At 44.5% G+C, this 23,446-nt stretch overlaps 1 protein-coding gene across 2 annotated transcripts in view; it reads right to left on the reverse strand.

Annotated features, from left to right (window-relative positions):
• ATP6V0D2 (ATPase H+ transporting V0 subunit d2) overlaps positions 1-23,446 on the reverse strand; it is a 56,385-nt gene that overhangs the window by 6,177 nt on the left and 26,762 nt on the right. For both annotated transcript variants that reach the window (XM_027561622.1, XM_027561623.1), the window contains 3 exons: positions 8,348-8,526; positions 7,083-7,162; positions 5,004-5,081 (listed from right to left, as the gene is read on the reverse strand). In XM_027561622.1, the coding sequence (XP_027417423.1) occupies positions 5,004-5,081; positions 7,083-7,162; positions 8,348-8,526 (337 nt within the window). The remainder of the gene's footprint in view (positions 1-5,003; positions 5,082-7,082; positions 7,163-8,347; positions 8,527-23,446) is intronic.

Below are 23,446 nucleotides of genomic sequence, written 5' to 3' on the forward strand. Positions count from 1 at the left end.
ATCGCCCCAGATGCTCTTCAGCGTCCTTTCTAGCGCCAAAATGTTGGAATCTCAAGGAGAGAAACGGGGTGGGGTGGGGAGCACTGCAGGCACCAAGGCGGAGGAAGAAGTCGCGCGGGCAGAGCGTGACATCGTGGGGCAGTGCCCGAAGTTCCAAGTCCCGGGATGCAGCTGCAGAGGCGGCAGGGACAGGTAGCTGGGAGGGAACGGGAGAGGCTTCCCAAGCCTCGCCAGAAGAGAGGACTTTGACGGACGCGGCTGCTTATCTGCACACGCCGCTCACTTTCCAACTTCTGGTCCTTCCCCTTTGCCTACAGAGCACACACACCATCCCATAACTCTACAGGTTGAAATTCTACCTGCCTTTGAGGATCTCCTGAAATACAATGTTTTTCATCTGAAGCCCTTCTCTCTTCTAATCGGATATGATTTCCTTTGGCGGAGCTGGTGATGGACAGGGAGGCCTGGCGTGGTGCGATTCATGGGGTCGCAAAGAGTAGGACACGACTGAGCGACTGATCTGATCTGATCTACTGCTTTCTTCTAGCCTAGAGGCTGTGTGCGTGTTTGTGTGTGTATTCTCTTCATGAAAAGAGCTATAATTTTTGAATTGTAAAGAGGCCATCCTGTCTTTGACCGTCCCTAAGCAGACACTTTGCCATGACACCTGATTACAGAGGCGAGTAGCTGGGGTGGTACTGGTTTCCCGTAAGCCCAGTATCGCTTGCAGAAGGCAACCAGCCTGTGTAGCACAGTGTACCTTAAACATCCTGTCTTTCCTTTCCCTGCAGATACTCAGGCATTGTAAAACCATAACATTTTGTGTTGCTATTGCAAAAGATAGCTATGCATTTTGACAGATTCAAAACCCTTATCCGTTGCTTATGACAGAGTTGGGCTGATTAGTTTGAAAATTCTTGCCAGTTCCTTACAGGAGGAAGGGTCTCCCTGGTGGGAGCAGTGGACAGAGGGTTGACAGCAGAGGAAGAGCGTGAAGTGAACCAGCCCTTCCTTATCAGCATGTGTCCTGGCCCAGGGAGGTAAAACAAGCATACTCTGTGCTTATTATTTTCACGGCTTCATTAACCATGCAGATCATCGGAAAAGCAGGAAAGAGGCAAACAGTCCCCTGCAGCACATTTGCCTGGGACGTAAGTCAATTTCTTTTTTTAAATATGAAGCCACAATCTCGTAATTAGGTCACATTTTCACCTGAAAGCCTAGGTTTATTCCCTCTTCTACTATATTCAATCTTTTGAAGTCTCTTATCAAATAAGATCAAATGAGAAAATATACGGAAGAACTTCGAAATTCTAAGTGCTCTATGGTTGTGCAAACAAAAGGGGAAGTAATTACATGACCTGGGACATTGACATAAAACTGACACACCTCTTCTGATCATATCATTAGACATGTAATAACTGCACACCATGTGTAACTGATATTTTTACTTAAGCATATAAAGATAGTTAAATGGATTTTTAACATTGCTTGAAAAAAAATCTAACAAGGTAGTATCTTGGGTATCGGGAAAGGACAAAGAGAACACAGGGCATATAGTATTTTGACCAAATCCTCCTGGCGACAAGTATTCTTCTAATACTGTGCTGTCCTTTTCACATTACCAAGGATGACAAAGACATAATTCTTATTTGCTCCTGGTTTTTAAAGCATGTGGAGTATGATCTTGCTTAAGAATTAGCACTTGGCGTCATACAGAAGAGCTGCAGGTGAATTTGACGTGGAGGTGACCTAGCACAGTAGATAAACACATAAGAACCAGAGCCAGATAACCCAAATCCTGACAGCTGTTTGACGTCAGGCAACTTGCTAGCCTTCTCTGTGCCTCAGTGTCCCCTCTGAAAAAGAGGTCCTAAGCTACACATCTCAATGTGCTATTTTGAAGTCCAAGTGAATTTATATATATAAAGCACCTAGGACAGTATCTGGTATACAATAAATGTTAGCTATTAATACTGCCGTTGTATACCTCTGTAGGGTTATTATCTTTTTTCTTTTTTATTAAATGAAAGATTATTCTATAGCACTTTACGATTTTCACATTTCATAAAATCCCATAATAACCCTTCCTTTCCCCCATCCTGCCCCTCCCCCTTCACTCTCTCCACCGGTAACCATTAATTTGTTCTCTTTATCCACCAGTCTGCTTCTTTTTTGTTTTATTCACTGGTATTATTTTTTAGATTCCACATATAAGATAACATACAGTACTTTGTCTTATTTCACTTAACATGCTGCTGCTGCTGCTAAGTCACTTCAGTCGTGTCTGACTCTGTGTGACCCCATAGATGGCAGCCCACCAGGCTCCCCCGTCCCTGGGATTCTCCAGGCAAGAACACTGGAGTGGGTTGCCATTTCCTTCTCCATCACTTAACATAATGCCCTCCAAATCCATCCAAATTGCTGCAAATGGCGAGATTTCATCCTTTTTCACGGCTGAGTAGTATTCCGTTGTATATATGTACTACATCTTCTTTACCTTTTCATCTGTTGATGGACATTTAGGTTGCGTCCATTCCTTGGAAATGGTAAATAATGCTACTATGCACACTGGCGTGTATGTATCTTTCCAAATGAGTATCTTTGCTTTTTCTCAGATGTGTATCCAGGAGTGGAATTGCTGGGTCATGTGGTAGTTCTAGTTTCATTTTTTTTTTTGAGAAACCCCACACCAGCTTCCACAGCGGCTGCACCAATTTATGTTCCTAACTACAGTGGCGACGATTTCCTTTTCTCCACATCCTTGCCAACATTTGTTGTTTATATTCGTTTGGTGATAGTCATTTTGACAGACGTGAAGGTTATTAATCGTAACATAACTCTTTCCCACATATTTGGTAGGTACAAAGTAGGTGAATCGTTGCTAAGCCACAGGAATTATGCCATGTAGAATCTATACTTTGAGCCATAGATAATGTGGCTTTTTGTAGAGTGGCTAGTAGTTAAATTCTTGCCTGGAGAATCCCAGGGACAGGGAGCCTGGTGGGCTGCCGTCTATGGGGTCGCACAGAGTCGGACACGACTGAAGCAACTTAGCAGCAGCAGCAGCAGCAATAGTTAAATTTATGAAAAGAAAGTGAGGTGCTTCAGAGGGTCACTAGGCTGCTTGTATTATGTGCTCAGCATGTCTGGAACTCACTTTCTGACAACTGGCATGTCTTAAAAAAATATGTTTTGATGCCCACCACCTATGTAATACAGATAGAGATAAAAAATATTTTTGGAATCCTCCAAAGAGTTCTTACTTCAAGGACTGCTTTGACTTTAAATTTTCAACAGTATCTTTAACTGTAAAAGTTTAATAATTAGATATTTGAGGGGAATTACTTTTATCAGGGGGCTTCCCAGGTGGCTCTAGTGGTAAAGAACCTAGACTGCTAATACAGGAGATGTAAGAGATGTGGTTTGATTCCTCGGTCAGGAAGATCCCCTGGAGGAGGGCACGATAACCCACTCCAGTATCCTTGCCTGGAGAATCGCATGCACAGAGAAGCCTGGTGGGCTACTGTCCACGGGGTCGCAGAGTTGGACATGACTGAAGCAACTCTGCATACACACACTTTTATCAAATGCAGTATCAGAACATTAAGTTAAAATATGTGCAGATGAAGCTATTTCAGCTTTTTCTCTTCTTCTTCAATGAGTAGTTCTTATCAGGCTTTTCTTGAAATTAGAAATCATTCAAATATGTAAATATTAATATCTACCCAGTCCTGAGTGTTCATTGGAAGGACTGATGCTGAAGCTGAAACTCCAATATTTTGGCCACCTGATGCGAAGAACTGACTTATTTGAAAAGACTCTGATGGTGGGAAAGGTTGAAGGCAGGAGGAGAAGGGGATGACAGAGGATGAGATGGTTGGATGGCATCACCAACTCAATGGACATGAGTTTGAGTAAACTCCGGGAGTTGGTGATGGACAGAGACGCCTGGCGTGCTGGTTACAAAGAGTCAGACACTACTGAGAGACTGAACTAAACCCATCAATGAAGCCAGTATAACTGATAATCTAATGATTAAGGATATTCTTTAGACAAAACTTCTTTCCATAGAGCAAAGCAAGAGCTTTCTAAGCCCAGTAAGTTTTTTTGTTTGTTTGTTTGTTTTTTGGCTGTGCCACGTGGCTTCAAGGATTCTTAGTTCCCCAACCAGGGACTGAACCTGTGCTCCTGGCAGTGAAAGCGAAGAGTCCTTGCGCTGGACCACCGGGGAATGCTTTTTTTTTTTAAGATCCAAGTGAAATAGTAAGTCAGCAAAAGAGATCCAGGTAAAACACTCAGAGCAAACTACTCCCAGAATTCCCCTCCGATCCCTTGATCTCTGGCCTGAGTCTCCCGTGCGTGTGCAGATTGACATTTGCAAGCAAGAGGGCCTCTGGGCACAGATGAAAGCTGTGATGATGAAGAGGAATTAAAGGGAGTATAACATCTGTTAGAGAGGTGGGTGCCGAAGGTGGCCTCTGCCAGGTTGTGAGGAGTAAGCGGGCACGCCAACTGTGAATCACCACCCCTGGTCTTTCTGCAGTGGTGCTCAAGGGTTGCTCGTGGGGGCCTTTATTTTAGGACTTAATGAGAAGTGCCACCCGCAGTGGGTTTTGCTGACAAGTTGTGGGGGTTCCCAACAGGCCCGATGTTGGGAGGGAACTTGGTGATTGTTATGGGTACCTATAGTGCACCAGTTGTCCAAACCATAATAAATGTTTAACGAATTGTAATCTGCTTCCTTCATACTATATCCAAGTAAATCATGATCAAACTTCTATAAGCGTTATTCTTTTTTAATTCCCAAATAGCTCTTCTCTGTAGAAAACTGGGAAAATACCACTCTTACTGAAGACATCAAATGATACACATGATAAAATATATTGCTATTTTATTTCCAGATAAAAGAACTTCTAAGAATAAAAAAATGGTAGGATTATATAAATAAAAAGCATGTGAGCCCATTATTTGGCATAAAAAAGTTGAGGTCTCTTTCTTACCTCCAGAATGGGACACATGACTTCCGCTGTGACGTCACCATGATTCTTACAGAATTTATAGAATGCCTCGATGTAGGACTTAAAAAAGAAGAAAGATCACAAAACAAGAAAATGAACATATTTTCCTTTTGGAAATTTCTAGATCAGCTTTTCACGACTTATTAAACTCTTTAATGAAAATTGAATTACTTCTCCCATAGGGAGATATTTTATAATATATTTGATGCAAACTTTCATCTTGCAGCACATTGCACAGCCTAAAAAGCAAAACTCTGTAAAAGAACAAAATTGAACTTATCATAGCTTGAAATAACATACCAAGCACTTTTTTGCGTGGCTCTTGGATTATTTCATAGTTAATTCTCACTATTCTGACAAGACTATGAAACTGTCTTATGAGCTCAGCAAATAGGTCCAGAATGGGTCCTATGAAAAGTGAAAGTCCTAGCGCTCAGGAGACACTTTTGGGATGGCGCTGAGCGTGGGCAATACACAGGGAAGGCAGAGTCTAGGCTGTAGAGTCAGGCAGTCTGCATTTGAGTCTCAGCTCTATTACCTACTAGCTCGCTGACTTCTACCAACTAAATTTACCTCTCCATGTTTCAGTTTTCTCATCTGGGGAGCAGGGATGGCACGTAGTTTTGCTGAGTGGATTAAATGAACTAATGCCTAGAAATGCTTAAAACAGTGGTTTCTCTTAGCTGTATCTCAGGGATGCCTCCTCGAAGCCCATAAGTCTCTCTATAAAACGGAAACTGCTGCAATGCAGTGCCTTGGAGAGGCTTCATATGTTTCAGCATAAGAAGCTAGATAGAGGGCATATCCATTCAGTTGCTCTGTGAGCGTGTCTAAAGATGCTGCGGTTGCATGGGTGGAAATGGACAGCCCCTTTGACTCAGCCCCTATCACACAGGGCATCTCAGAGGGCGGCAGCACGGCCCAGAGAGATGGCCACACTGCACAAGGTGGTGCCTGTGGTGTGGTGTCCACAGGCTGGCCATCCTGGAATGCTGCACACTGTCAGTCAATTAAAACTGTGTGGGCAGGTTCACAGGGCTGAGGACATGGAAACTACATAACACAGGGGTCGCTGTGCGTGCCGCTGCTTTGGAAATGGATTGGCGTTGTTCACCCCACTCATCTATCTACCTATCCATCCATCCATCCAGTTGACACCTTTTATGTGCCAGGTGTCGTGTAAGAGCTAAGGATACAGAGAAGAATGGGATCATCTCAAGAATCTTGCTGGATGGGAGAACTTGCTGCTGCTGCTGTTGCTGCTGCTAAGTCTCGTCAGTCGTGTCTGACTCTGTGCAACCCCATAGACGGCAGCCCACCAGGCTCCCCCATCCCTGGGATTCTCCAGGCAAGAACAGTGGAGTGGGTTGCCATTTCCTTCTCCAATGCATGAAAGTGAAAAGTGAACGTGAAGTTGCTCAGTCGTGTCTGACTCTTAGCGACCCCATGGTCTGCAGCCTACCAGGCTCCTCCATCCATGGGATTTTCATGAACTTGACATACGTGTATTTAACTAGAAGACAGGTCAGGACTAAAAAGAGATTTGTTTCCATTATGTCTAACCTCATAATTCAGAAGTTGGCTAGCGAGAGCTAGTGCTGGTGCTAAGTCGCTTTCAGTCGTGTCTGACTCTGTGCGACCCAATAGACTGCAGCCCGCCAGGCTCCTCTGTTCATGGGATTCTCCAGGCAAGAGCACCAGAGTGGGGTGCCATTGCCCTCTCCAGGGGATCTTCTCGACCCAGGGACTGAACCCACGTCTCTTACGTCTACTGCATCGGCAGACGGGTTAGCACCACCTTGGAAGCCCAGTACCACACAGCTGAGCCGATCATTGGTCAATAGAGTGAAAGTATTGGTCATCCGGTCATGTCCTACTCTTTGCAACCCAGCAAGAATAATGGAGTGGATTGCCAGTTACTTCTCCATGGGATCTTCCCGACCTAGGGAGGCAAATTCTCTACCAGCTGAGCTGCTAGCGAGTAAGTGATATCTAATGAAGAACTCTGGTTACAATGTATTATGTAACAAAGAAGAACATCATATTTGGGAAAACAGTTACCTTGTATAGTTTATTCCGCAGGATTTCAATATTCAGTTCATCTAGAGCATTTTCAGAAGTACAGTCTTGAAAGAACGGAGCTGAAAGCAGAAATTATCATACAAAATACATCAAAATAGGATTTTACATTGTAGAAAATGTTCTGTGAATGTGCCACCCTCTGCTCACCCCGGACTAGGACACTGTAGAGTGAGGGCGATTGACAGCCTCATTGAAGCTGACAATGACGGTGACGGGGAGTGATTACCGAGGAAGCACTTGCTCCGTGCGAGCCGCCAGTAAACACTGGATACACTTGAACATATTCAGTCCTCACAACCTTGAACTACTCACTTCATGGTTTCCGTTTTTGAAGTCCCTCCCCACGTCAGCCATAGTCACCATTTGCGACCTTACTATGTGACAAGTATGTAGCTGTATTAAAACTGTCCTAGTGTTTAAAACTCTTTGATAGGGAGAGAGTATTGTTTTCAGAATGAGGAAACTGGGGTGAAATGAGTTGTCCCAAGTCCCTTGGTTGGGGGCGACAGGGCCTGGTTTCACGCCTGTGGACCTGGGTTTTCAGACTCACCGTCTTTCTGCCGTGCTATGCTCCTGGAGCAACCGACACTTAATAATGATGTGATTACTTTTCTTTTTAAAGTTTGTTTTAAATGGCAACTATTATGATGCATGATCAACAGTGAACTGCTGTTATCTAGGTTTCCTGACAATGGAGATAGAAAATGATTCCTTCAGCATTTTAAATGCTGCAACTCTTGTCACTGCCAAGCTATGATGACATTAACATTTATTTTATCACGGCTTCAGGTGGTTTGACGGACACTCCTGAGCATCTCAGAAAAAAAATGGCATTCCCAAACTTCTTAAAACAAAGTGTTTCCCAGACACAGCCTTATACAGACAGAAATTTAAAATGAAAAGGTAAGGATTAATCAAAAAAGGAAAATTTTTTGAAAAATTACAAGTTTTATTATTTATTTGCTGTGATCAGGAGTGAAGCCCATGGGTTTGGAGGTTGGAAGATGAGGCCTGGCCTGTCTCGGCTACCAGTGGTCTGTGTGGGATCTGGGGTGGTATCACATCACTTGTCTTGATCTGAAAAAGGAGGGAGCTGGACCAGAGGATTCTGCATGTCCCCTCCCCTTCGAGGAATCTGTACAGTGTGACACTGTGTTCATGGAGACAACTGCGACGTGCAACTGCATTTTCTAATAGTGTGGTAACACACGCAAGCAGCTGCACAATTACTTATGCACTCATACCTAGGGGTGTCTCGACCAGAATGGCATTGAAGAGGTCAGAAGGTGTCTCTGCAATGTTGACTGCCTCCATCTCCGTGAAGTGGCCCAGGGGGTGGCACTTCACCAGAACGTCCTTCACAGGCTTGTTCTGCAGTGCGCCGTTCATCAGGAGGATCACATTGTCGATCATGTAACTGCAGCTGGTGTGGAAGGAGCACTCGATCATTAGGACTCGATCATTAGGAAAATGACTGCATGAGGATAAGGAGCATCCCTCGGGTTAAATGAAAGCCACACACACACCGTTCAGGCACATACCTGTTCACGAAGGAAATTACATCTCCTTTTATTTTAAGCTCCAGTGTATGAGAGATGTGGCTGCGGTAAAATACTTGACTCCCAGAGGGAACTGTAGTTTGAAAAACCATATTCATAATAACTGACCGGCGGAACCACGTAGAAGATGACCCTACACACTAATTGTCGTATGTGGGGCATGGGGCTGGGGGCAGAGAGCCGCAAGGGTGTAAAATGGTTTGATTTCTCATGATGGACTATGGACTGACAAAGTTGAGAAACAGAACTGAAGGTTTCTTTCTACTTTAAAAACTGACTTTTGAAATCTGTGACGAAGCCCCATCACTGAGGATTCAAAGTTTTAAGTATTTAAAATATGACCCAGCAATCCCACTGCTGGGCATACACACTGAGGAAACCGGAAGGGAAAGAGACACGTGTACCCCAATGTTCATCACAGCACTGTTTATAATTGCCAGGACATGGAAGCAACCTAGATGCCCATCAGCAGATGAATGGATGAGAAAGCTGTGGTACATATACACAATGGAGTATTACTCGGCCATTAAAAAGAATACATTTGAATCAGTTCTAATGAGGTGGATGAAACTGGAGCCTATTATACAGAGTGAAGTAAGCCAGAAAGGAAAACACCAATACAGTATACTAACGCATATATATGGAATTTAGAAAGATGGTAACAAAAACCCTGTATACGAGACAGCAAAAGAGATACTGATGTATAGAACAGTCTTTTGGACTCTGTGGGAAAGGGAGAGGGTGGGGAGATTTGGGAGAATGGCATTGAAACATGTATAATATCATATATGAAATGAGTCACCAGTCCAGGTTCGATGCATGATACTGGATGCTTGGGGCTGGTGCACTGGGACGACCCAGAGGGATGGTACAGGGAGGGAGGAGGGAGGAGGGTTCAGGATGGGGAACACGTGTATACCTGTGGTGGATTCATGTTGATATATGGCTAAACCGATACAATATTGTAAAGTTAAAAATTAAAATAAAATAAAAAGGAATAAAATTAAAATATTCATTTTAAAATTAAAATGCTTTATTTATTAAAAATTAGACTGTTCTGGTCTTTTTCTCTTATGAGAGAGTGAGCTTTCTAGCCTCATCCCCCTCCCAGAACCCCAAGCGTCCGTAGATTCATACTTTATGTGATTTCTTCCTTCAATACAAAGCCCTATATTCCAAGGATGTTCCAAACAATGAGGTGGAGAAGTAAGAGAGACACAGTCGCCTCCTTTGTCGAAACATAGCTAAGGGAAGTACTGGACAAGGATCCACTGGGGTGCCCTGCAGTGCAGCACACAGGCTGCGTAGATTGCGGGGTGGTGCGCGGCTTCAGAGCCGGGAGTTTAAACCTGTCTGGGATCACGCTGATGAGATGGCTGGATGGGATCACTGACTCCATGGACATGAGTTTGGGTAGACTCCGGGAGTTGGTGATGGATAGGGAGGCCTGGAGTGCTGCAGTCCATGGGGTTGCAGAGAGTCGGACACGACTGAGCGACTTGAACTGAACTGAACTGAACTGGGATCAGACTTCCTAGGGAGTGACTTCAGGCTGCAACTTGCAGAATGAGTAAGAGCTGTCTAAGCAAAAGAGGCTGGGAATGGGGCGAAAGAATGCTTCCAGGCAGAAGGGAGAACACATGGAAAGCCCCAGAGGCAGAGAGCCAGGAACAAGGACATCCTTTTGCCTGAGGCTGAGTGCTGGAGGTGGGGCCCAGACTGAACAGGCGGGGTCCTGAAGGACAAGATGAGGAAATTAGATCGAAGGCCCTGGGAGACGCTGAGTGCCTTTTAAGGACAGGGGAGAATTATGATCTACATAGACAAAATAGGCATTAAAACAGAAGAGGGAAGCACACTTTAGTAAAATGCTTTTCAAAAGTTATACTGCATTTTTATTTAATTATGATAATCACACTGTGATGATAATAGGTACTATTATTAATGAAATTTTACAGACGAGCATCTAGAGGCCCAGACAGGTAAAAAATCTCAGCCATGATGACACAGCTAACAGATGAGAGAGCCGTGTGTCAAACTCGGTCTGATCCTGGAAGCTTTCTCTGAATGCTCAGGTTATGTTGTATTTAGTTGTCAAGGATGACACATCGGTTTCTGGTTTTAACAGTTAGAAGCTGGAGCCATTTGTTGAGATGCGAGTGTTGGAGGAAGAGCAGGTTATAATAGGAGCAGGTTTTGGGCAGAGTGAGCTCAGATGCCCAGGAGGAGACCCCAGGCAGGCTCCAGACATCTGAGTCCTGAAGACAGCGGTGGGGCAGAGACGGTCAGGGGACCGGGTACAGCATGGGGCGGGCGGGGGCGGTTTAAAGGTAGAAGCAGGTGTTTGGGAGTGCTTGAGGTCACACCTTCAAGTGCACCTCGAGAGTTCCATCCTGAGAACTCTGGGGAACCCCAACATTCAAAGCCCTGGATGGAACCTTAGCAGGAATGACCAGACGGGAGGAAGAAATCCACAGGAGGGAGTTCTAGGACGTTTCAGAAAGAAGAAGTCAAAGGCCACAGGAAAATCAAGGTGAGGTGAAGTTGCTCAGTCGTGTCCGACTGTTTGCGACCCCATGGACTATAGCTCCTCAGGCTCCTCTGTCCATGGGATTTTCCAAGCAAGAGTACCAGAGTGGGTTGCCAGTTCCTTCTCCAGGAGATCTTCCCAACCCAAGGATTGAACCCAGGTGTCCCACATTGTAGGCAGACGCTTTACCCTCTGAACCACCGGGGAAAATCAAGGGGGACGCTAAAGCCAAGTGTTTTCAGGATGCAGCCACTAAGAGGCCCTCTAACGCCAGAGTGAACACACGTTCAGGGGGATTTGCTTGTGGAAGGGAAAGGGCAGAAGGCAGAAACCTGGCCACTGTGTGTCTAAAACGAGTGGGAAGTAAAGAGGTTTTGTTCGTTTTGTTTGTTAAAAGAGTTCACACTACAGGGCAGCGGAAGGTAACTATATGGAGACCTAGGGGCTGAAGAAACTTTGGACTTCCAGTTTTGGTGTTTTTTTCCTAAAGATGGGAGCGAAGAGAATGTGATTAAGAGTGGAAGGGAAAGAGGCAGCGAGAGGCTGAGGTGGAAGAGACGGAAGGGACAGCTAAGCGATGAGATGGAAGAGACAGCTAAGCGATGAGACACAATCTCGGGTTTGACAGCGATGGGACTCAACCGCTGCACAGTTTAAGCTTGAAAACAGAACACCTTTCAGGACTTCCCCCGGTGGTCCAGTGGTTAGGAATCTGCCTTGCAATGCACAGGACGCGAGCTTCATCCCTGGTCAGAGAACCCGGATCCCACATGCGACAGGGCAACGAAGCTCCCGTGCCTCAACCAGAGTCCGTGTGCTGGAAACTAGAGTCCACACACAGCGGGTCCCGCCACAGCCAGAGAGGCCCACGCACCGCAACAGAAGATCCCGCAGGCCTCGACTAAGACCAGACACAGCCAAAACGGGATAGATAAATGTGAAAAAAACCAAACCCACCTTTCACAGGATGAAAATAAACCTGTCCGCTCAGAAGCACAGTCGCTGGAGTCTGGCTGCCTGGGTCACGGACTTCCTGGGCAAGAATGCATTTCCAGCAGGAAAATAGTCTCCTACATGGCACCTGAGCTTCTAAAAGTTATCCCAAGAAAAACTTTACCTAAAGAACTTTAGAAGGAGGCACGTATCCCTTCATGAAATTGTGTAACTATGAAGTTTCTTCACCCCTCCAAACAGCAGTGCCAAATTTAGACAGTATAGAATTGGAGAATCCTTTTAATCTCCTGAAAAGGATATTAAAATGGAAGTGCTTATTTAACTGTCCCTTTATGGCTCAGAAGCTATTACCTGAGAGGGGAATTGCCAGCACTTAATAACCTTAGCAGACTCCAGATATTTACTTGTTCCCCATGGCACACCTGTGATGCAGGGGAGCTGCCAACATTCCCGATTTGCGGAGGACTATTAGACCGACGCTGACGGGGGCATACAGTCAGTGAGAAGTCAGCCCACAGGTAACAAAACTCAAGCCCACGCCTGTACAGTGCATGTGGGCGTGTGCACACGTGTGTGTGTGTGTGCACATGTGTGTATCGGGTGCTTTTTTTTTAAAGTTAACAGAAAGGCTAGGTCCTACATTGCAAAGAGAAAGGCATGCGGAGATTGAATTGCTTTATTTCAACTCATTTAAGTTGGCCTTGTTTTTAAGACAGGATAATAATGGCAGTTCTCATAGTTTCGTTCGGAAAACGAACTGAGAACTCAAGATTGGACCACGGCAGGGGAGAGGTGTCTCCTTCCTCACCTCCAGCGCGCAGGCACCGGTTGCATAATGAGTGGCGGTTTGGGGTGGACGGGGATGATATGCCCGGAAGACAGCTTGTTCTCTCCAGACTATGATCCTGATAACCTTCAGGGCCATGCCTCCAGCGGTTAGGAATGAAATCTCTAATGGGTCACTTGAGTCATGTTTGAGTTTAAAGTCACCTGGGTGCTCACCTAGTTCAAACTCCTCATGTTTCAAATACTTGTGCTTATAAGTAGTAACAGAGCCGAGACCCATGTCCCCTCAGTTGGGTCAATGTTTCTCCCACTCATGGTCTAGACAAACTTTCTCATTGAGCCCCTTCCAAATGTTTTCTTCTATAACTCTGACATCGGCACCTGTGAAAATCATGAAGTGAAGTGAAGTCAAATTCGCTCAGTCATGTCCAACTCCTTGTGACCCCATGGACTATACAGTCCATGGAATTCTCCAGGCCAGCATACTAGAGTGGGGAGCCTTTCCCTTCTCCAGGGGATCTTCCCAACCCGGGATCAAACCCAGGTCTCCTGCATTGCAGGCAGATTCTTTACCAGCTGAGCCACAAGGGAAGCATGTGAATGAACCTAAACTTGTGAGAGTAAATGACACGATTTCAAAAAGTTTAGGTTTTAGAAAGACTAATTTTTAAGAATACCAACCTTTCTTGAGGTTGTCAACATGTGTCAGGCATTACATCCAATACATGCATGGTTCTACTCAAGACTCCCCACCAGTCAGTGCTTAAGGGCTACTTCACACAGAGCAATCAGGCTGTGGGGGTTCCACGCCTTGTCCAAGGTCACATTGCTGGAGAGGGGCAGGGCTGGGAGCCCCCCACCAGAGCCCGGCTCCATGCTGGATTCAGACAAAGCAGCTTCTCCCAGAAGATAGTTTAATATTTCCTTTTGGACTTAGTGCTGTTCTTTTTCCTTCTGCCCCCCAACTTACTTAAGGATCTCGAAGCTAACTAAATTAACTTTCCTGTGATATAACTATCAAATTCTGGGCTAATATAACAGTTGCTAAATGGTCAGACACTAGAGAGAGCCATAATTTGGTGTTAGTGGAACTGTTCTATGAATAAAAGTTTTAAGTACTTAAGTGTCATTAGCAGCAGCTGAGAAATGACCATCATTCCCTAAGCACTCTGGCGTGAGATAGGTAAACAGAGAGAGCTCTTTTAAGAATATAGTTAGGAGAGGTTCAGAAGAAAGTGGTCACGTCCTTTCTGAAGACACATCTACTAACATGGCTGCTGCTGCTGCTAAGTCACTTCAGTCGTGTCCGACTCTGTGCGACCCCATAGACGGCAGCCCACCAGGCTCCCCCATCCCTGAGGTTCTCTGGGCACAGGGCAAAGCCAGAGGATTTGACAAACCCTTTAGGCTTCTCTGGTCGGATTTTGTCTGAGCACGTCATGCACCATTTGACCCCCTGCCTGAAGCACATTAATATTCAAGGTGTATGAAAAGGAAAACACTCATCAATAGAGTGAAATGAGGGGAAAAGAGATTTCAATAAATTTCTAGAAGCTCTCAAACAAGTAGAATTTTATTGATGGCTTTAGAGCAATGGAAGTCCCTGATCAGAAGGTACATGTGATAGAGCAGCTGCAGAGTTGGGAAACTGCCATGAAAGGTGTCAGGCCTGGACTGGTTCAGGAACAGCGACAATTGGTTCAAGGCTGTAAGGCAAGGGGTCAGGGCAATTGACTACAATAATTTTCCAGGGGTGTGACCTCCCAGGTGGGGTAGGGCAGCAAGTCTTAAGAGTGTTGCCATGGAACCACATGAAACAATTGCTGAAAACGATGCACCAGCTCATTTACTTTAAGTTGATACGTAAAAACTTTTATTGCAAGCTTAAATACTGCAAAGATATTTCTGGTATATCACAGATGTCAGTATTTAAAATGAAACTGTTAAATCAGTCAAATTAAATTATTCAGTGAAGTGTCTGGATACTCACTTGCTATAGGCTGATTTTTGTCCTCCTAAAATTCATGTTGAATGAAATTCCAGCAGAACTATTCAAATCCTTAAAGGATGACGTCATCAAGGTTTTGCTTTCATTACGTCAGCAAATCTGGAAGACCCGGCAGTGGTCACGGACTGGAAAAGGTCAATCCTTATCCCAATTCCCAAGAAGGGTGGTACTAACAAATGTGCTGACCACCGGACAATTGCACTCATCTTCCAGGTTAGTAAGGTCATGCTTAAAATCTTGCATGCTAGGCTTCAGCATTATTTGAACCAAGAACTTCCAAATATTCAGGCTGGGTTTAGAAAAGGAAGAGGAACTAGAGATCAAACTGCCAACATTCGCTGGATCACAGAAAAAGCAAGGGCATTTCAGAAAAACATATATCTCTGTATCATAGACTACACTAAAGCCTTTGACTGTGTGGATCATGACCAACTTGGAAAGCTCTCAGCAAGATGAGAATACCTGTATGCGGGTCAAGAAGCAACAGTTAGAACCCTGTGTGGAACAACCGATTGGTTCAAGACTGAGAAAGGAGTATGGCAGGGCTGTCTGCTGTCACCCTGTTTAACCTATACACTGAGCACATCATGAGAAATGCCAGGCTGGATGAGTCACAAGCTGGAATCAAGATAGGCGGGGGAAACATCAACAATCGCAGATATGCAGATGATACCACTCTAATGGCAGAAAGTGAAGAGGAACTAAAGAGCCTCTTGATGAGGGTGAAGGAGGAGGGTGGAAGAGCTGGCTTAAGACTAAATATTAAAAAAACTAACATCATGGCATCTGACCCCATTTCGGCATGGCAAATAGAGGGGGAAAAGGTGGAAGTAGTGACTGATTTCCTCTCCTTGGGCTCCAAAATCACTATGCACAGTGACTGCAGCCGTGAAATCAGAAGATGACTGCTTCTTGGCAGAAAAGCAATGACAAGCCTAGACAGTATGTTGAAAAGCAGAGACATCACTCTGCCGGCAAAGGTCCATATAGTCAAGGCTATGGTCTTCCCAGGGGTCAGGTATGGTTGTGAGAGCTGGACTACAGCTAAAGAAGGCAGAGCACCAAAGAACTGATGCCTTTGAACTGTGGTGCTGGAGAAGACTCCTGAGAGTCCCTTGGACTGCAAGGAGATCCAACCAGTCAACCTCAAGGAAGGTCAACCCTGAATATTCACTGGAAAGATTGACGCTGAAGCTGAAGCTCTGGAAGTTTGGTCATCTGATGCAAACAGATTACTCATTGGAAAAGTCCTTGATGCTGGGAAAGATTGAGGGCAGAAGGAGAAGAGGGCATCAGAGGATGAGATGGCTGGACTACATCACTGATGCAATAAGCATGAACTTGGGCAAACTGGGAGATGGTGAGGGACAGGGAGGCCAGGTGTGCTGCAGTCCATGGGGTTGCAAAGAGTCAGACACGACTGGGTGACTAATCAACAAAAAATTCATGTTGAAGCCCCAGCCCCAGTGTGATGGTATGTGGACTTGGGGCCACTGAGGCTGTTAATTAGGTTCAAGTGAAGTCCCGATGGTGCAGCCTGCATGATTGGGTCAGTGCTCTTCTAAGGACAGCCACCCGGCATCTTGCTCTCTCTCCTGCTGTGTGAGGGCACAGTGAGGAAGAGAGCCTTCACCAGGGGACCAGATTGGATGGCACCTTAATTGTGGACTTCTGTGCCTCCACAACTGTAGGAAATTAAAGTCCAATTATTCACGTCACCAAGTCTGTGCCATTTTGTTATAGAAACTCAAGCTCACTAAGACACCACCACTACTCAATTACAAATACATAAACAGAAAGAAATTATGTTGTTCTTTTTTTTCCTGGAAATGTTATATCTACTTCAATTCGCTGATGAAATTTTTACACTAATATAGCGTTTATGTCTTTATGTTGAAAGTCTTTTATGTCTCTCTATAACTCTCTACACATATAATTAAACACTAATTTTTCATTTCCTGTGATCATAGGCTTCAGATGTTAGAAGAGATTTTATGAGTTATTATTACTGTTACTACCATGTGGATACAACAATATGGGATAAATTTTTAATTGAAATTTATTTATTTTAATTGGAGGTTAATTACAATATTGTATTGGTTTTGCCATACTTTTTAAAGCTTTTTATCTTGAAATAATTATAGATTCCCTAGGAAGTTGCAAAAATTGTACAGACAGGTCCTACGTCCTCTTCACCCAGGTTTCCACCAGGGGTTACATCTTCATGGCTGTAATGTTAGCATTAGACAATTGACATCGATCCTCTGCATGTGTGTAGTTCTGTTACTTTATCCCATGCGTAGATTGGTGCAGGCACCACCACAATCACGGTACGGAGCTCCCTCGTCATCTGAAGACCTCCAGTGCACCACCCCTTCATTGTCCACCCTTTTCCCGTCAACCATCTCCTCGCTGTGAAGTTTAGCCACTCAGCCATGACTCCTTGCGATCCCGTGGACTGTAGCCCGCCAGGCTCCTCTGTCCATGGGGATTCTCCAGGTCAATAAGACTGCAGTGGTTTGCCATGCCCTCCTCCAGGGGATCTTCCCAACCCAGGGTTTGAACCCAAGTCTCTTGCATTGCAGGTGGATTCCTTACCATCTGAGCTACCTGGGAAGCCCATCTCTGAACCTCTGGCAAGTACTAATTTGTTCTCTCTATAGCTTTGCCATTTTTGTGAATAATATTTAACAAGAATGATATATTATGTGATATTTTGAGACTGGATATTTTACTTCAGCTTAATTCCCTTGAGATACATGTAATACATACAAGCTGCTGCCTGTAAATAATGTAAATATGGACACTTGTGTGTCAGTGTTTATGTAGAAATAAATTTCAGTTTATCTGGAATAATGCTTAAAAGTGCAGTTTGAGTTATATGGTAGCATATGTTTAGTTCCTTTAGAAACTGCATAAATCTTCTCTCTTAAAACTTCTCCTTACCTTCCCTACTTATAATAGAACTGTCTTAACTATTTCCTCCATATACAGTAAAGACCACATCAGAAAAATATTAATTTTTGCTTCAACTGTCAACTATAATATAGAAAATCAAGAGGAGGAAGTCTGTTGTATTTACTCACGTTTTCCTATTTTATTGTTCTTTTCCTGTTGTTTCCAGATTCCTTCTTTTATCATTTCCTTTCTGTTTCAATAATTTTGTTTAGCCATTCTTTAAGGTAGGTCTATGGGCCACAAATTCTTAGTTTTCATTCTTCTGAGGCTGTTTTGAGTCACCCTTCATTCTTGAAAGATGCCTTCACTGTATACAGAATTCTGGGTTAAGATTTCTTTCCCTTTAGCATTAAACAATGTTACAACCCTTCCTTCTGAACACCATGGTTTATAATGAGAAACTTACATTGTTCACATCACTTTTCCCCCACGAGTATCACAGCTTTCAGGCATTTTTTGTGTTTGTCTTTTGGAAGTTTGACTATGATGTATCTTGGCTTGGGTTTCATTGGGTTCCTCTTATTTGGGGTTTGTTTAGTTCTTGAATCAGTAGGTTTGTGTCTTTTGCCAAATTGAGGGTTTTCAGTCATTGTTTCCTGGAACAGTTTTCCACCCTTTCCTCTCTTCTCCTCTCCTTTGGGACTCACTGCTGCTTTGCCTTGAGTCCCTGGTGTGATGGACGGTGGAGCCGGGGGAGTCTTAAAGGGTGAGGAGGGAAAAGTTGGAAGCTTGAAATCCAGAAGCTTGGAGAAGGGCTCTGCCCCCACACCCCCCAGTCACCCCTGCAGACGAGTTCTGCACCTCCACCTGCAAAGCAGAAGCCGGAGGAGCCACTTCCATCGCATTCTATCAACAGAGCCTCCTGGCAGCATAGTTCACGACCGCCTGTGCCAGCACGGGCACCCGGCTGAGGTGGTGTCTGCCAGACCCCTCCACCGAAAAGGCCCTGCCTCCTCTTTCCATACTGTCCTCTTTGGAAGTCAAGCATAAGAGGTGGGAAATATGGCACCAGCCTTGAGGATGCAGCGTCTACACAAATCATTCTGCAAGGGAGACTTGTCTTTTCTCCTGCCGGGGACCATACCCGGCTGATCCAGGGTATTCGAAGCGGGGACGGCGTCGGCGACCTATTTATTTAAATATTTTATCAAAGATATAAAGAGTAATAGGATGAGGATAGCTCAGTAGGAAAATTTAGTGGAGAAAAGAGGCTGAGTAGCTTGGTTTACGCGGGAGACCAATAAAACTTCAAGACAAGAAGTGTGCACCACTTACGTAGGCCGCAGGCGTCCTTCCATTCTCCCGAAGGAGAGGAGACACTGAGGCCTCCCCGGTCGGATCTTAGAAGCCCAGGCATAAATAGCAAGTATGGCGGGTTCCGTGCTCCAGATGGAGACTCAGCCAGAATTTGAGAGAGAGAGCGACATGGGGAGACCAAGTTTCAGTGAACAAGGCCCGCACTTTATTTTCCAAAGTAGTTTTTATACCTTAATTATGCATAGAGGATAATGGGGGAAGGGGTGGAGTCATGCAAGGACAGCAGTTCCTGGTTCTAATCGAAGCCAGGCTTTCAAACTTATCATATGCAAAAGTTCAGGTGATTTACATCATCTTCTGGCCAGGAGGCCTGTTAACATTTTAAGGAACTTATTTTTCTCTAAAGGTGATTATTCTAAAGTCAGGCACCAGCCTCCAAAAAGCATTGGACAAAGCTGCATTCCTACAGGGCAAAGGTGAGGTGGGCTCAATCAAAAAAAGAATTAACTCAAGAGTCCAAGGTTACAAACATTGAGGCTACTACTTACATTTCTATACACCCATTATATCAATCAATACACTGCCAAGGACACAGTAGGTAAGGAGTATGGAGACTTAGCAGGAAACATTGGCCCAATAAGTGAAAAACCCTTCACCAATACAATTTCTAATCAATCTTTTAACTACTCAAAGGAATCTGTGTTTAGACAGTTTAGAACATCTCCTGCCTCTCACAGTTGGGAGGCTCTGAACAATCACATGTGGCCGGAAAAACCTATCCAGGCAGGCTAGAGGATTTCCAAAGGAGTTTGTAGGTTAAACACTGTCACACCCAGGAATTATTAACTGGAGCTGTAAGCTAACTCTTTTTTCAGAGAGAGGTAGTGGGGGACAGCCCCCCGTAAAGTCAGAGGTGTAGGTGAGAGCACAAAGCAGAAAGTAGGCAGACTCTGGTTTTGGGGGTAGATGCTCGAGAATTTCCAGGGGAACTCCTGAGGCTCGATCCTGCCTTTGCGTATGCCAAGCCTCCTTCCTCATGACCTTTGCCACGGGCGGAGCTCACTCCCAGCATTCTCCCTCATTTATTAAGGTAGCCAATCATTTACTTAGACCAGGATGGTCTTAAAAAATATTTATTTTATATTTTGGATGATAATTCAGTATAACTTCCCTTAATTCGCTGCTCGGATTGCTCCAGCTTTGGCCCCTGGAGCTCCTGCAGTCTGTTCCTGTGAGCTCCTTTAACACACCCCAAAGCACTTCGGGTTCTTTTGTTTCATTTTTCACATCCTCATATTCTGGTCTTACAAGATAGTTCAAGTTCATCTTGTATATTTCTCGCTCCAGTCCTAGAATAGCTGTTTCTGCAAGGAATGTCGGTTCCCTTTACGGGGGAATGGTTTTAGAAACCAAGATCTAACAAAAAAGCTGAAAATATACCCATTAGACTTAGCAACTAGAGTGGTTTTGAGGGCATGGTGGGGTCGGAACTAAGACTGAAGTGGGTTGAGAAAATAAGTGAGAAGATAGGAGTAGAGACCACCCTTTTTTAAGAAGCTTGGCATCAAGGGGTGGGAAAGGGCAGAATATCATTGTCTTCACATGATTGCTGTGCAAATTAAATCAAATCACACATATGAAAATAGTTTGTAAATAATCAATTATAACAGTAAAAGGAGGCCAAGCTTCGAAACAGATAAGCCTAATTCTAAGCCCAGTTCTGTTACTTAAAAACCATTTTAAAAAGAGCTCCATTTCCTCAGTCTCAAATGGAAATATTTATTCAACTTGAACTGCTGGCACCAGGATTAGTCATACATATGAAAACTCTCCTCCAGTAAAGGAGAGTCACATACCCTTAGAGGAAGCTAATTCTCTGTAAACTGGACCTTGGAGGAAGAGGAGGGAAAAATTAGAAGCTGTATATATAATATTTAGTGTAAAAATTTTGCATTGTTTATACTCTTTCATCAAGCCTGAGATTTCTATATCTCTATACTTTCACACTTGCTGCTGCTGCTGCTGCTGCTGAGTCGCTTCAGTCATGTCTGACTCTGTGTGACCCCATAGACGGCAGCCACCAGGCTCCCCCATCCCTGGGATTCTCCAGGCAAGAATACTGGAGTGGGTTGCCATTGCCTTCTCCAATGCATGAAAGTGAAAAGTGAAAGTGAAGTCGCTCAGTCGTGTCCGACTCTTAGCAACCCCATGGACTGCAGCCTACCAGGCTCCTCCGTCCATGGGATTTTCCAGGCAAGAGTACTGGAGTGGGGTGCCATTGCCTTCTCCGACTTTCACACTTAGTTCTAGTTAATAGAATCCTTTTAAAATTTACCTATTGCTCTTAGAAGACAAGGGATTAACCCCTGGTATGGCATGGAGATATGAGGCTGAAGGCCTCAGTCATCCGGGAGACAGACCATCCACAGGGCATAAACCACGACACCTGTTGGGATATTGGCCCTCAGGTCTGATTTACACCTTTTACAAAATCTGTCACCAACCTGTTCTGCATCTTATTAGAATTATGCTTGTGTGGTCATCGTTTCATATGAAGTCTCTGTTAAGATATCTAAACTTCAAAATGTTTAATGTTTTCTCTTTGGAAATGTAATCACTAATTTCAGAACATGCTGGTTAACTCATCATAAATGATAGCTGCTTTTATGTATAAAAAAGCCTGAACCCCTTAGTGTAGATGGAAGCTCTTCATGACTCAGACTGAACTCCCCCTCCAGGCGCGGCTGGATAGGAAATAACTTGGTGAACTTGGAGATGGGCAATAGATTCATCATCTCAAAGCACTGTGACTAAGGTCTGGCTTCATCACGGGAGGCACACCCTGATATCAAGACTGGTTCCTTCTGCCTAAGCGGCCGGGTCAGCATCCTTTCATCTGCAGCACGTCACATGGTGCTCTCAGCGTCAACGTTCTGTTCTGGGTGAGGAGGAGTGTGATATGTTTCCGGGTCATGCTTGTACATATGGAAAACACAGGAAGAGGGACATAAAATGCACAATTCATGGAAGGTATGGGGGGAGGACGTGTGAAATACATTCATTTCAGTTCAGTTCATTCGCTCAGTCATGTCCGACTCTTTGCAACCCCACGAATCGCAGCATGCCAGGCCTCCCTGTCCATCACCAATTTTCGGAATTCACTGAGACTCACATCCATCAAGTCAGTGATGCCATCCAGCCATCTCATCCTCTGTCGTCCCCTTCTCCTCCTGCCCCCAATCCCTCCCAGCATCAGAGTCTTTTCCAATGAGTCAACTCTTCGCATCAGGCGGCCAAAGGACTGGAGTTTCAGCTTTAGCATCATTCCTTCCAAAGAAATCCCAGGGCCGATCTCCTTCAGAATGGACTGGTTGGATCTCCTTGCAGTCCAAGGGACTCAAGAGTCTTCTCCAACACCACAGTTCAAAAGCATCAATTCTTCGGCGCTCAGCCTTCTTCACAGTCCAACTCTCACATGCATACATGACCACAGGAAAAACCATAGCCTTGACTAGACAGACCTTTGTTGGCAAAGTAATGGCTCTGCTTTTGAATATGCTATCTATGTTGGTCATAACTTTCCTTCCAAGGAGTAAGCGTCTTTTAATTTCATGGCTGCAGTCACCATCTGCAGTGATTTTGGAGCCCAAAAAAATAAAGTCTGACACTGTTTCCACTGCTTCCCCATCTATTTCCCATGAAGATCCAGATGCCATGATCTTCATTTTCTGAATGTTGAGCTTTAAGCCAACTTTTTCACTCTCCACTTTCACTTTCATCAAGAGGCTTTGAGTTCCTCTTCACTTTCTGCCATAAGGGTGGTGTCATCTGCATATCTGAGGTTATTGATATTTCTCCCTGCAATCTTGATTCCAGCTTGTGTTTCTTCCAGCCCAGCGTTTCTCATGATGTACTCTGCATAGAAGTTAAACAAGCAGGGTGACAATATACAGTGTTGACATACTCCCTTTCCTATTTGGAACCAGTCTGTTGTTCCATGCCCAGTTCTAACTGTTGCTTCCTGACCTGCATACAGATTTCTCAAGAGGCAGGTCAGGTGGTCTGGTATTCCCATCTCTTTCAGAATTTTCCACAGTTTATTGTGATCCACACAGTCAAAGGCTTTGGCATAGTCAATAAAGCAGAAATAGATGTTTTTCTGGAACTCTCTTGCTTTTTCCATGATCCAGCAGATGTTGGCAATTTGATGTCTGGTTCCTCTGCCTTTTCTAAAACCAGCTTGAACATCAGGAAGTTCACGGTTCACATATTGCTGAAGCCTGGCTTGGAG

The sequence above is a fragment of the Bos indicus x Bos taurus genome, chromosome 14 (genome assembly GCF_003369695.1).
Source record: "Bos indicus x Bos taurus breed Angus x Brahman F1 hybrid chromosome 14, Bos_hybrid_MaternalHap_v2.0, whole genome shotgun sequence".
Lineage (NCBI taxonomy): Eukaryota > Metazoa > Chordata > Mammalia > Artiodactyla > Bovidae > Bos > Bos indicus x Bos taurus.